Source organism: Drosophila miranda (assembly GCF_003369915.1).
Source record: "Drosophila miranda strain MSH22 chromosome Y unlocalized genomic scaffold, D.miranda_PacBio2.1 Contig_Y3_pilon, whole genome shotgun sequence".
NCBI lineage: Eukaryota > Metazoa > Arthropoda > Insecta > Diptera > Drosophilidae > Drosophila > Drosophila miranda.
The window spans coordinates 9,742,452-9,757,212 of NW_022881625.1; the positions used below are offsets into that span (position 1 = coordinate 9,742,452).

Below are 14,761 nucleotides of genomic sequence, written 5' to 3' on the forward strand. Positions count from 1 at the left end.
CGTTGCACCATCGCAGAATATGCAATGGCGTAATGTTCGTGCACAAGCTCCTTCTTGGGACTGTTGACTCCCAAACTCTCTTGGGTCAGATTGACTTGGCCGTTCCATCTAGACCTACCCGTACTCTTAGGCCTATCCGTCTACCCATATGTAGGTCTAATTATGCTGATCATGAACCTTTTAGGGTTTTATGCCATAATTATAACTCCCTCTGTCAAACCCTACCCCCTGAACTGTCTCTTAAACTAATTGCATGCAATATTTATAATCATTTAAATTTAGCTAACTTTTAACTTATTTTTCCTGACTTCTTGCTCAATGAATTTATGTAGGAAACGAAGGAAAGAGAGAGACACGAAGCGGTCGTGTTTTCGTCGTGTCGTCGGGATAGAGCAGTAATCGGCTCTGAGAGAGCCGATAGCAAGAGACGTACACGCATATAATTAGTCACAAACATACTTGTAAAACTTGGAGCTGTTATAATTTTAAGTCCAACATAATTATCAAATAAATGTAACTCGTTGCCATCAAGCAACTTAAACTACTACAAATTGGGGGCTCGTCCGAAAATAAGCCCAAGACAACAACATTTGCAAGTGAGATTTGTGCGTGTATTTGGAAATTTTGGCGAACACGAGACTGGTGACACAAGAGATCGGTCGCGGTGCGAAATTGAATTGCAGTCTGGCCTATAAGTGCGAGAGAGACACTTGTCGAAGAAGGCGCATTAGTGTGAGCAGACATTCAAGAGAGCTGGAGCGACAAAACGACGGCAGACGGCAGCAAACACAGCAAGAATCAAAAACTTCGTTGTTGTTGTTGTGCATTGCGTCTGAGAGGCTAGATCTACAAGGAGACAAGCTTCACAGAGACGACAATCTGAGCGCGTTCGTTCCAAAGAGAGCAGAAGCGACAAAACGACGGCAGACGGCAGCAAACACAGCAAGAATCAAAACCTTCGTTGTTGTTGTTGTGCATTCCGTTTGAGAGGCTAGAGCTACAAGGAGACAAGCGGCACAGAGACGACAATCTGAGTGCGTTCGTTCCAAAGAGAGCAGAAGCGACAAAACGACGGCAGACGGCAGCAAACACAGCAAGAATCAAAACCTTCGTTGTTGTTGTTGTGCATTGCGTCTGAGAGGCTAGAGCTACAAGGAGACAAGCGGCACAGAGACGACAATCTGAGTGCGTTCGTTCCAAAGGAAGCAGAAGCGACAAAACGACGGCAGCAAACAGCAAGATTTAAGGAACATTGATTGTTGTTGTGTTGCACTGCGTCGGACGGAGACTACAACTACAAGAAGAGACAAGCAGCAAGGAGACGACCATTTTGTAACAGCAGAAGCAGCGACGATTCGGGAAGCGACAACGAGCTAACGGCGAACAGCGAGAGCAAGGCAAGGCAACAAAGAGAGGACGGCAACAGCGACATCGACAGGCAAGCGAGATCTGGATGTGGTGGTGTGTGTGCGTCAAATTTGGAGTCTGGAAAGTTCTGCGCAGAAGCGAGAGTTAACAAGGGTAAACCCATAGTAAGGTGAGCGTTAAGAAAAAAGCGATCGTTAACAGTGACGACTTTAAAGGCGTTTTCGAAATCGATGTTAACTGGAAAATTGTTAACAGGCCAGCAGTAATAAGGTTGTTTAAGTTGATTTAATTACATTTTCTTAGATATAAGCTAATATCAATTATTTTGTATTTAAATCGTCACGATGCAAGTTGAAGAGATAATGACACTGAGAGTCGCAGATTTGCGAGAGAAGTTAAGAGAGCTTGCGTTGCAGACGACGGGACGAAAGCGCGATTTGCAAGATAGACTATTAATACATCACGGATTTCCAGTTGAGGATGAAGAAGAGTCAGAGGATGAGTCCGCAGTAACAGCAGTGGATGATACCGTAGCAGTTCAACCAGGTTCGCGACAGGCAGAGTGTAAATCTTGGTTTACGCTAAAAGACGTGGAAGGTAGTGTGTCACAATTTTCTGGTTCTAATAACCCCGACATCAATCAATGGATAGAGGAATTAGAAGAATGCGCAGCTACTGTTCAATGGAGTCAATTACAATTATTCATTTATGCCAAGCAGTTGTTAGTTGGTGCAGCAAAATCTTTCGCTCGTAGTTTGCGTGATATTCGTAACTGGAATTCGTTGAAGGCAGCTCTGTTGGATGAGTTTAGTGTTAAACTGTCGTCCGTAGAAGTACATAGAATGTTGCAAAAGCGCCAGCAGAAAAAAGGAGAGTCGTTGCATGAGTTTTTGTATGCGTTAATGGAGATAGCCAAGACAATTAAACTAGATGATGAGAGTTTAATCGAATATTTTGTGGATGGTATACCAGACGCTAGGGAAAGTAAGTCAATGTTGTACCAAGCTAGAAACTTAAAGGAGCTTAAATTTCAGATCGATGTTTACCAGAAAGCTAGAGGCGGATCCAAGCCGATGAGTAAGAATTGGCCGCTGAGTAATAAAAGTGAGAGTTCGGTGAAAGGGTCGATGGCAGAGAATTTTAGGAAATGTTTTAAGTGTGGAGACAAATCGCATTTGAGGAAAGATTGTCCCAAAAATGATTTTTGTTGTTTCAAATGTGGCCAACCAGGACACCGTGCTGCAAGCTGTAATGTCAAGGTCTAAACCAGACAAGAAAAGAGATCGAATACGAACATTATTCGAGATAAGGAAGTCGTTGATAAGCCGTCAGGTATTTTCACTCCATCAGGTTTGGAATTAAAGGATATTAAGTACGCGAATTTGGTATTCTAAGGTTTGATTGATACTGGAGCAGATTTGTGTTTAATTCGCAGGAGGGTATTTTTGAAATTTGGAAATCTTGAACTGATCGGCCAGGAGAAAATTTTAACAGGTATTGGAGATAGTCAAGTTGTAACTTTTGGTAGCTTTTCGATACCAGTGAAAATCGATGAGATTGAAATGGAGGTAGAATTTCATGTCATTCCAGACGAGGATATTGGTTTTGAAGCCATTTTAGGAAGGACTATTCTGGATCATGTTGACATGCAAGTTTCTAAGACAGGAACAAGATTTGTTCGTAGAGTTTGTGGCGAGGATAAAGATAAGAAACTTGATCAGGTAGCATCGTCCTCATGCGTGGAATTGTTTAATGAATATAAAGGCATTTGCATGTCAAGTATTGACGAAGTTGAGAAGGAGTTTTCAGTTGATGTTGGTCATCTCAGTGAAGCACATGCTAGAGAGGTTAGGGGTATGGTAAGAAAGTACCAACCTAAGAGAAATGTAGAAGCGCCGATAAAAATGAAAATTGTATTAGTGGATGAGATACCAGTTTACCAGCATCCGAGACGATTACCGTTGTGTGAACAGGAAATCGTGGACAAGCAAGTCGAAGAGTGGCTGGCTCAGAAGATTATAAAGCCAAGTACATCGGAGTATGCATCACCAGTAGTGTTGGTACCCAAAAAGAACGGTAGCAAGAGACTATGCTGTGATTACCGAAAGCTGAATGAGAAAATAGTTCGCGATAACTTTCCAATGTCACATATGGATACAGTGTTGGAGAAACTGCAGGGTGCAAAGTATTTCACCACGTTGGATTTAACGAATGGTTTTTTCCATGTTCCTGTAGAAGCCGAGTCTCAAAAATATACGTCTTTTGTGACTCAGAATGGTCAGTTCGAATTTTTATATGTACCATTTGGAATTTCAAATTCTCCAGCGGTGTTTACCAGATTTATAATGGCTGTGTTGAGAGATTTGGTAAAGAATAATGAAGCAGCAGTCTATATGGATGACGTTATTATTTGTAGTCAAGATATAGAAGAGGGTTTGTTAAAGTTGAGAAAAGTACTGAAGATAGCGGAAATGAATGGGCTACGTATAAATTGGAGAAAGTGTCAGCTGTTACGACAAAAGGTTAATTTTCTGGGGTATGTAATAGAAAAGAATACGATAAGACCAAGTGATGAGAAGACGAGGGCAGTCGAAAAGTTCCCAGTGCCAGTTGATAAAAAAGCAGTGCAGCGTTTCATAGGATTGACTTCTTATTTCCGAAAGTTTATTGAGGGTTATGCTGTTATTGCAAAACCATTTACAGATCTGCTGCGGAAGGATGTTAAATTTGAATTTAAGGAGATACATCAGGTTGCGTTTGAACAACTAAAGGTAGCATTGATTAGTAGACCTGTTTTAGAAATGTACAACCCGAAGTTGGAGACAGAAATCCATACTGATTCATCAAAATGGGTGTATGGAGCCGTGTTACTGCAAAAGAGTTTGGAAGACAGCCAATTCCATCCAGTTCAATATATGAGCCGTAGGACTAAGCCATGTGAAGAGAAATATCCTGCTTATGGCAATTATCGAAGCTTTAGCGAAATGGCGTGTATACGTTTTGGGTATAAAGTTCAAAATTGTCACAGATTGTAATGCATTTACAATGACGATCAAAAAGAAAGACGTTCCTTTGAGAGTAGCACGTTGGGCCATGTACCTACAAGATTTTAATTATGTTATAGAACATCGCTCAGGAACGAAGATGAGGCACGTTGACGCGTTGAGTCGTGTATCTTGTTTTATGGTGACCGAAAGTATAGCTCATCGTTTGAAAGAAGCTCAGCTCACCGACGATTGGGTAAAGGCTTTAAAAGGAATATGAGGATTATTATATTCAGAATCAGATTTTGTTTAAGGATCCGGATAAGGAGCTCATCGTAGTACCAGCTCAGTTGGAAAATGAGATTATATCAATAGCACATAAGCAAGGACATTTTTCAGTTAAAAAGACACAAGATATCATTGAAAAGTCGTATTATATTCCGAAGTTAAAAGACAAAGTATGTCGCGTAATAAATAGTTGTGTCGAGTGTATCATTGTCAATGAAAAGACAGGAAAACGTGAGGGTTATTTGCAACCAATAGACAAGGGTGATAGGCCGTTACACCTACACCTTGGCGCTGTTATAATTTTAAGTCCATTTTAACATACTTATCAAATAAATGTTACTCGTTGCCATCAAGCAACTTAAACTACTACATTTATATCTGACGTTGCAGGTGAGGAAATGAAAAAATCCCTGCTCAAACTGCATTTTATGGCACATGACGCAATTGCAAAACGCATCCGGCGACCTTTTTCCTTTTTCTAAATCAAATTTACAACGACTGGCTAGTGATTGCCACATCCTGCTTTCAGCATTAGCGGGAGTCCCCGGAATCGAAAAGGAGATAATAATTGGATTGGAGCTAGTCTACATCTAGTCTTTAATCTCCTACGCGTTGCATAAAGTTATTCAAAACCAAATCCTGATTGCTACAGTAACTGAACTAAGAGGAGATACAAATTGGATTGGTCAGCTTTTTATCATACAAAACCTGTGGCATTGGACTTCCACATATACATATGTATGTATGTATATACCAATTTTTTCGCTCCACAATAGGGTACGTATGCAGCGCTTTTTGGCCTTCGCCTCGTTTGAAATTCGATTTACATACACCTCTGGCCAGGAAAATGGCTTTCCAAGGTTGGGGGAGCGCGAAAAATACGGAAAATTAAGAGCTACATAAGCATGATAATTGCTTGACAACATTTTACCATTAGATTTAATTAAATTGTCAATTGAAATGAAATCGTTAACTGAAAAATGGGGACTGGGAGACGGTGGCTGCTGGAAGTTGCAGGAGAACGAGAACCCACTTCAATTGAAGGCTGCAGATAACGTGGTAATGACTTTAAATAGGAAATAATGAGACTTTCAGCTTTAGCGCAGCGCATCGAAGAGATTTTGTACAACACGGTGGCATCAACTTAATTAAGTCTGGAATAGCATCCTTTGAAAACCTGTACCGACACCAACTGGCATCAATGACAGACAATGGCCAGACCCAGACCCAGACCAAGACCCAGACCACACAGGGTGTGGGTGTAGCTGTGGGTGGGAGGAGCATGTGACATTTTCAGAGCTGGGCCAACAAATCGGTTCAGCCTGGGCCTGGGCCTACACCAAAACATTTTGGCCTTCGCCATCCATAAATTTCCAGATCGCAACTTTGCTCTTCGGATTGCTTCGAGTTTATTGTACGTACTTTGGCCCCAGCAAATACGAGTATTTGAAGCCTTTGGCACGTACCTCTTTTATCCGAAAGTTGGCCCATTGAAGAGGCCTGGACTGGCACCAGCTGTTCATTTCTGTTAGGCCGTTGGCAAGTGGATTAGCGCAAATATTTTAAATTTCTGTTGGTCGGTCCACAGACAAGAGTGCTGAGAGGCTTTACTTTGCGGCTTAATTAAACTCAATTATAATCGTGTTGACACTTTTGTTATTCTGTATTCTGTAGTTTTTGTTGGGGCGAAAGCAAATTAAAACTTCAAACTTGATAAATGCCGAGTGCGAACAAAACTTCTGCTCCATTATGGATTGTTTTACCTGAAGATTAGTTGGGAATCTTGATTGCAATTACTCCAACGAATCTCATTGCCGGAGAGTGGTCCAACCACAGGAAATTTAATTGCTTTCGAGTGGGTTTCAATTACGCAAATTGCATTAGACATCACCACGCACGGATTCCCAATGACTCCAACGAATCTCATTGCCGGAGAGTGGTCCAACCACAGGAAATTTAATTGCTTTCGAGTGGGTTTCAATTACTCAAATTGCATTAGACATCACCACGCACGGATTCCCAATGAATCCAAACATATAGTACTCTTAGCTGTATATTATTTATGAATCGGATCAAGCTATCGGCCTTGCCAGCTATACCTAGCCCAAGTTTTGCCCCAATCGGTGTAGGAATTCCCTCTTGCTGCATCGCAAAACATCACCAAATGTCAGAAAAGGGGTCCATTCTTTATCCTCCAAGGCTGCCGCACTTTGACCTGCCTGCTCTACTCAGGTGGAGGCTGGTGTGATTGATTTGATTGCTGTCACCGACTGGGATGACAATCCATCCAATTCAATGAGCTACTCACTTTTGCCTCGAGTTTGTCCTGGGTCTTCCAGCTGTCCTTTGAAGTCCTCGTCAGAGGTATCGCTCCCGGGCGAAATGAAAGTCGTTTACATTTTTTATCAACTTTAATTGGAAGATTATGGAGGGCACTTCGTGCTGGTTTTCGTACAACTTACCCCTGGGAACGTTTTCATAATTTTCTACCTCCAACATTGCCATTCATTTCCCATTAAATGTGCCGTGCCCCAGGACGGCTCCCAGGACCCCCATTGCGGCGGAAGATGTGCATTTATCCATTACCGTTGACGTTGCTGTCGACTCTCCTCTCCGCTTGAATCACCCGGTTAAAATGTAATTATCCTGCCTGGACTCGGCACTCCATGGCGTTGCATTCCACTTCTGAAATTCAGCCATGTCTTAATAGCCGGAAATCGAGTTGACTTGCCCTATGCCCTGGCCAAATGCATGTGGAATGAACTCGTTCGGAGAGTTATGGCTGTGAGTTCAAGTTAATTGAATATCTATAGACGTGCATGGTGCCGAAGCAGAGGGGCCTCGCATAATTGTCGGCTCATTAATCCACGCTTTCACACACTTTCCGTATGCATCTCTCTTTCTCTCTCTTTGTGTATCTCTAACCATGGAACAACTTTCTTCTTATGACAGAGACAGACGTGGCAGATAGTTCCGCCAAGACATTATCCAATAATCTTTATCAACAGCCACAGCCAGCGCTGTAGCATCCGCGCCGCGGTGCCTCCCTCCACCCCCAGCCCCAGGTTAAGTTTGTTGTAAACTTTAGTCTGCATGACAGTCGATCCGATATCCCTGTGCATTTGGATTTGTTTGCAGGTAACGACAAGGCTCAAGACATTTTACTAATGAAATATCAATGTACTTTTCCTTCCATTTGCCTAATTTACCGCTGTCAACAGCAAGACAAACAATATTGTAGTCCAAAAGAGTGTACACACTGGCCGCCCAGGGTTGTCACGCTACGATAAAATAAAAACAGCTGTGTCGTAAATGTGCGATTAAAAATTCAACGAAATATTTGTATCCCCGCGAAGCTTGGTTTTTGGAGATCAAAAAGGTCTTCCATATCCCGATGTCTCCGAAGATAGGGCTTATCCGAAGTCCCTTCAAAATGGAAGAGCGTAATCCGCTTTTACATTAAATCGGATTTAAATATAAACTCTATAGCGGTAGATATTCAAATTTATTTTCTTGGAAATCCTCACAGAAATTTAAATGATTAAATTCCAAGTGCTCTTAAAGATGGGAAACCCAACCAAACTGTCGTCTAGGGCCTGAAATTGTCCAACTCCTGATGGCACTTCAGGTGACGGCGTAAATGCCAAGCTCCGCCTGAGGGGGCCAGGAGGGCCCATGGAGTGGGGCCATAAAACAATTTTGTTGTAAATTTACGATACCCCCGGCCATGTATGACCGAAGGTACATAAATACTCGAACACATAAAGGCACGGGGCAGGAGGCAGTCGACATTTTCTTTCCACCAAGAAATTAGCAAAGGATGGAGGGGAGGGTAGGAAACGAAACGAGCTCCATTGCTCCACCATTCTTTTGGAGGAATAAATTAATTTATTGAATGAACAGATTGCATTTTAAATTTATTATACTTCCATAGTATTGATTTTGGGGCACATGAATTTCTCTTTACGATAGAAAATTTAGGTGTTGGAGATTGACGTAAGGCTAATCCCGGTTTTTCACACTGGGCTTAACTTTGTATTATAATTGGACATCCCATCGTATTTATGTATATATTAAGCCTATGTTTTGTGTTTGTATGGGGGTTTCTTTCATTGTCCTCCTCACAGGACAAGTGTCTTTTAATCAAATTACAATTGGGGTTAATTTAATAAACTCTCACTTTCTACCTTTCACAGGATCTGTTCTATCTTTCATGTGTGTCCTGTGGCTGTTTTAAATGTGGCTGGCGCTGTGCCTCTTGCAAATAATTCACTTTCTTTTGCCTCTTGTAAAGAGTGTGCGGTGTGTGTGATTATGGGTTACGTGTTCGAGTGTCTGTATGCTACGGGTGTGGATGAACGTTATTGGATTGCATTGAAAGAACTGGTAGCTTAGAAATAATGTATCGGCACTGGCGTTACGTTGCCTAAACGTAACGCCCAAGAGAACTAGTCCTCTGATCTACTATAATTGTTGAATACACGTTGCTTAATCAGACGCACCAACTGTGCATAATTTTGTAAATTTTTTTTTGGGAGATATTTCTTTAAACTTTTTTTTCTTGAGTTTTGCCATTTTTAAAGTCTGTCAAACAAAATTTAGAACTGAACTGCGTAAAAGAAACAATTTAGAAGAACTGAAAAAGCCGAAATGGAAACGAGTAGAAAAACGATGTTTCTTTTTTTGAACACCAAACGCTGGCACGGCCCTGTTCGATGCGATTCGGCTCTGATTGGTTCCGCTTCAGCTTGAGATCGGTCTGATTTGGCCAACTGATTTGGGAACGCAGGAAAGCGCTCCCGATTTGCAATAACAACTAGTAATACAAGCATATATACGGCATGATATATATGTAGGCAATGGTAAACGAAAGACAACTAGTATTCCCTGGGGGTTGGTGGTGTGGTTGTGTTGCGCCCATGTCGAGCAATCGGAACCCAGATAGGACTGGGCTGAGTTACTTCGCTGAGGTGTGTGTGTGTGGTGTGGTGTGGTGCTGGTTTTTGTACGAACAAATTTGCTTTCTAACTTATTTCCCAAATTGATTTTGATATTCCTAAATTCCGGGATCCTAACTGAATCCCTCTCTCCACGTCAAGGTCCCTCAAGTGTGCTGTAGGTGTCTATGTATGTGTTCCAGGTGAAATGTGTTGACATGTGTGAGTGTGTGCGTGTGGGATGGGCTACCACTGCGCCGCTTCTATCTCCGGTCTACGAACGCCGCTCAGTAGACAATGAGCAGGTTGTTCTCATTGAAGCCGGCGGAGTGTCCGGCGTTGCGTACAATGAAACAGGACAGAACAGAACGGAAGTTAGCAGAGCAGGATGACGGTCAAGGGGGAGGGGGAGGTTGAGAGCATCGGTTTGATACTCACCGAACAAACAGATGCGAGGTCTTGCCCAGCGAGGCAGTGCAATGGATGCCAGGTGTGGTCAAAGTGGCCGATCCATTGCCGGGACTGGTGCGAATCAAGCACTTGTTGTCCACACGAGTGACCTTCACCAGGCCATCGGATGCCTGGGTGATGCGAAATCCGTTTATGTCATAGATCTCAGTGCCATCCTCGGTACAGGTGTAAGCTGAATTGGCAATCACGTCATGGGCTTCAGCCATATAAGAGGGACCATGGCGCGAGTCGCTGCGAGAAGTTCGGGAATTAAATCGAAATTAGCCAAATAAGAAGCGATGCAATTGGCCGGGGGACTCACTCATAGACCACTGCCAGGGTGTAGTCCTTGGTCAGATCGGTGAAAGTGTCGGTTGTGGTGCGCGTCCCGGCTGTGTCCACCAGGTAGATGAGAGCGCACGCCTCGCTGGTGAAGCTCACACCCTTGTACCACATCTTGGCATAGCGACTGTAATGGGAAGATAATTCAAAGGATTCTAATATGCCACGTTGGGGTAAGGGCCATTCCCACTCACACAAAGTTATTGCCCTTCATGCCGTCGTAGGTGACTATTTCGACTTTAGCGCCGCTCTGCAAGATGCGTCCATTGGGGTGGATCAAAGCCGAGTTGCTGCAGTTGCGTGATAGAGCAACTGCCACCATGCTGCGCTGATTTAGCACGCGCACCGCCTTGTCCAGAGTCATGTCAATTCTGCCCCATGCAAAGAAAGGTATTAACATTAGGGGTCGGTCTTAAAGAAGAGCCAAGGGCTGGGGGCGTCCACACTCACCGCACGCCATCGCGGAGGCGCAACTGGATGGTGCCGTTCGTCATGGCAATGGGTCCAGAGCCGGGACATGCCGGCGGTGTGTGGTTCTCGAGCTCGAAGTTGCGTGTGCTGCTCACGCGTGCCAAGGCGTATGGTGGAGGGGGAATTGGAGACGGCAACTGTTGGGAATTCTGAGATTGAGCATAGAATCGGCTAGATTTACAGATATGCAGGAGACCCTTACCAGGCAGGAGTTCTGCTCGTTGTCGAAGCCATAGGTGGGCGTGGCATTGTAGCGCCCTGTGAGTGCCTTGCCGTTGTGCGCCATTTTGCCAGCGTCTATTTCCTGCATATTCCCTGGCCCGTACTGGGGAGGGTTGGAAATGTGTATTCCCGGCAGTTGGACGTATGGACGGGCCGACTGACTGCCGACGGGGTAATTGGCGCACTCCTTGGAAATGCCGCTGGTGATGGTGTTGGTGCCAACGGTGGTGCTGCTAGCGAGACTGGAGCTGCTGCCGCGATCCATGTGGCCCACGGAGTCCGTGCCGGAGGACAGCGAGATGTTGCTCATGCGTTGGGACAGCTGCCCCCCAGTCATGCCGACACGCAAGCTTGCTTGCTAAGGGAGGGGGATGAGAAGGCGAGAGGTAGTAGCGGAAGTTAGATCCGGAAGGAAATGAAGAGGTGAGGAAGTGAAAGTGCCAGAAAATAATTGAATACCGGCAGGAGAGAAAACGACAGATACGAGAGAAAGTGTCAGCAGCGCAGAAATCGAATGACTTTGCAACTGTTGCTAACATTCTGTCGACATTCTGTTAACGCATGCATATACATACATACATACATATATGTATTTACATACTGTAGTAGCCAGCACAAAATATAGGGAATTGGTTATCTTCTTTCGTCTCGTGAGACCCCCTAGTGATATTTCGAACGATCAAGCTTTAGCCGCTCTTAAGGTTGGATCAAAGCCTTAGCCGCTCTTAAGTCCGAACGCCCACGAACACATACAAGCGACGGACAGTGGGAAGCATAGACGGCAATCGTACGATTGCACAGTTAAGCTATGCTGTGCATTAGACGATCGTTTTATGCTGCTGCGAATGTTCTGGATCATACGATTGCACAGTTAGTAAAAAGCTCAAAAGCTCTGCTGCACTGGCTACTCAGTCCATCGTCTATTACTGCTTTGAACAATATAAGAAAGTTGATCGATCTGTAAAGACGTGATAATTTCCGAGTGCGAGCAACATACATATTGCACACACATATATATAGTGCTATCCGGAAAATATATATATTTCCACAAATATATGCTGGAAGCATATAGTTACAAGTGCCGTACAGTTCAGTGGTCAGTGAATGACAAGAATTTAGTGCAGATATATTTGGGAAAAGAGGTATGTTTTCATATTAGTGCCGTGCACGTGCTGACATAACCTATGTTGCAGGGAGGTGTACCTAAGCTGCCCCATCGCGGTATAGTCTCGAGAAGACTACCCTGGGAGCTGGCTTAGGCGAACAGTTGTCGAGGTTTCTCCAACTCCATCCATAATTCATCTTTTCTGGACCTTATATTGCCACCAAGTCGGAATCTCCAAAGATCCAAGTGGAACAGATCAGCCTTAATCGCCAAGAATATTTAGTGCTGCTCAGACATAAATAACTAAATACAAGCTTGGCGGAAGATTCGTCAGTACGGCCCGGAACCATATACATCGCACCTGTTGACCTCTAACCAACTTCAGGCGGTCAACAGTCTACAAAGCAGCAGCACAGGATCGAGTTTTGTCCAATTTACATTTAATTCATTATCAAGTTCCAACGCATAAACATCAGCAGTTTAACGTAATGTAACTGAAACTTTATTAACACCCCTCTTTGATGTTACGCGCGTACATACCTACATACATATGTGCATATGCACACTAAATTGTCTTCGTTTGCTACCTTTTGGTTCAATTTTCGCGATAGAGCATAACAATTAAATTTCTGTCTGTATTATGAAAACCAAAACAACTGACTGATGACTATGCGACGGTGTTTGTAGCGTAATTGTATTGTATGCATTATATATTTATGATTTCCATATTTTAAACAGCTGCGGTCAACATCTACGACATCATTGGGCCCAACGATCAGCGTAAGACAATAACGCCGGAGTGAGTAATTATGTACAGCAAAAAGTAGTTTGGTCAAAAGAGCCTATTAACTTGAAAGTGTAGATATGCATACAGTGTATAATGATTCAAACCCGTCTGCTCAGTGTGTATAATGCACCCCAGTCTGATCTAGCTTTTGTTTACGATTTCGATTCTTATTCTCTCGTTTATATATATATATATATATCTATACCCTAATGTTTTTCATGCTTTAAAATAATGAATTTATAACTAAACTTATATGATAATTAGGATTAAGGAAATATTACCCACAAATTAGAAGCTAAGTCAATTGTTGTGTTTCTACAACTGCAACGTAATGAATATTGAAATTGAAGTCTCACATTATATTAAAATATGAATCTTTTTGGATTGAAATGAATCTTTAAAATCATAAAAATGGCCTGTCGAGTATCCGTGCCAGGATCTTATAAAATGTGGTAAACCTTAGTAAAGGATTGATCAAGGGACAATGCAAGAACTCGAACGCAATGTCATGGTAGGGAGGGTACAGAAGAGAGGGACAATCAACACCTAGGTTCTCTCTAAATAGAAATGGTTCAGTAGGGCTTTTTTTTTTTGGCGTGTCGGCGCTATCAGTATTTCAGTTTCCTTTGTTTTATATAATCACTTATAGTTCCCGTAAAGTGCACTAATTAAATGTAGTGGAGTACGATAGTACAATTAGGCGAGGAAGAACCCCGACCATCCGGCGAGCTAGACCCGAGCTTAGCAAGAGTGCACACGACCAACCCTATTTGTACGCCGTCCTTAAGTCAGTCATGGTCATCTGCTGATACCGAGGGCCTATATATCTGTTTACATATATATATATTTAAACTCTGGTACACTAAACATTTATGGCGCCCAACGTGGGGCCAGGCAACTTGCCTTAGAATCTAAAACCAATTCAGAGCCGATATTAAAATTTGGATTTATAGTGTCTTACTATATAGGCCGTTTATTTTAATAAGACAAGCAAATCTTGCCTTGGTTCTCCAAGCTCAACCGGTAATACATCAAAATTTCAACGACACATTTTCTTTTGCAAAATATTGCACAAAGGTTAAAGATTTCAAAATTTATACTTTGACTCGGTTTTCGGATTTAGCAACTGCAATTCATTTTATTTCGGATTGGTTGACCAAAACAGACCTACAGTATCGAATTGTGAGTATCAGAGACAGTTATGCAATATCATACAGTGATCAGAATAAACAGGAATTGTTTTAGGATTTAGCGGTTCCAATTCAGTTTATTTTGGATTGATCGACCAAAGCAAACCTGCTTTTTCACTTTAGGCATCTTGAGTTATTCGGATTTACAATTTTATATTGCCAAATCGCGATAGTTGTCCAATGATTCAGTGCACGAGGTCATTAACTGATAATTAGTCCATATTAACGAAAATAGAAAAGCCTACTGAAACCAAATAAATATTTCGTAAGTATTCTGGCATGTGGGAAAGACAGACATTATTATTACAATTAATACCTTCTTATATAATTTTTTTTTATTATTTTTTTTTCTTTAATTCCTTAAATATTGTCTGATATACAATGGCTGTAAGGCGAAGTACAGATGACATAACAACTGCGTTGCAGGAAGCAGAACCATTTTGTGGAATTTGCAACGAAGTATTGGGAACTAGTGAGATTATAGCCAACACCCCGTGTAGACACAAATTCCATAAACTTTGTATTTTGGAACAGATTAGGACAAACCCAAAATGTCCCACCTGTTCATTAGATTGTTCTGCTCTGGCACTAACATTCTCTAAAAACCCGTTGTTAGC

The 14,761-nt window shown here is 42.6% G+C and overlaps 1 protein-coding gene across 2 annotated transcripts in view; it reads right to left on the bottom strand.

Annotated features, from left to right (window-relative positions):
• Nucleotides 1-11,379, bottom strand: part of LOC117194641 — a 31,731-nt gene extending 20,352 nt beyond the window's left edge. The window contains exons 1-5 of one of the 2 annotated variants that reach the window (XM_033399158.1): nt 11,043-11,379; nt 10,820-10,977; nt 10,564-10,740; nt 10,350-10,496; nt 10,016-10,279 (exon numbers count right to left, since the gene is read on the bottom strand). In XM_033399158.1, coding sequence (XP_033255049.1) covers nt 10,016-10,279; nt 10,350-10,496; nt 10,564-10,740; nt 10,820-10,977; nt 11,043-11,372 — 1,076 coding nt within the window. In that variant the 5' untranslated portion in view covers nt 11,373-11,379. Of the gene's footprint in view, nt 1-10,015; nt 10,280-10,349; nt 10,497-10,563; nt 10,741-10,819; nt 10,990-11,042 lie in introns of both variants that reach the window. The other variant, XM_033399157.1, reaches the window with a different exon arrangement.
• Between the last annotated feature and the right edge of the window lie 3,382 nt (nt 11,380-14,761).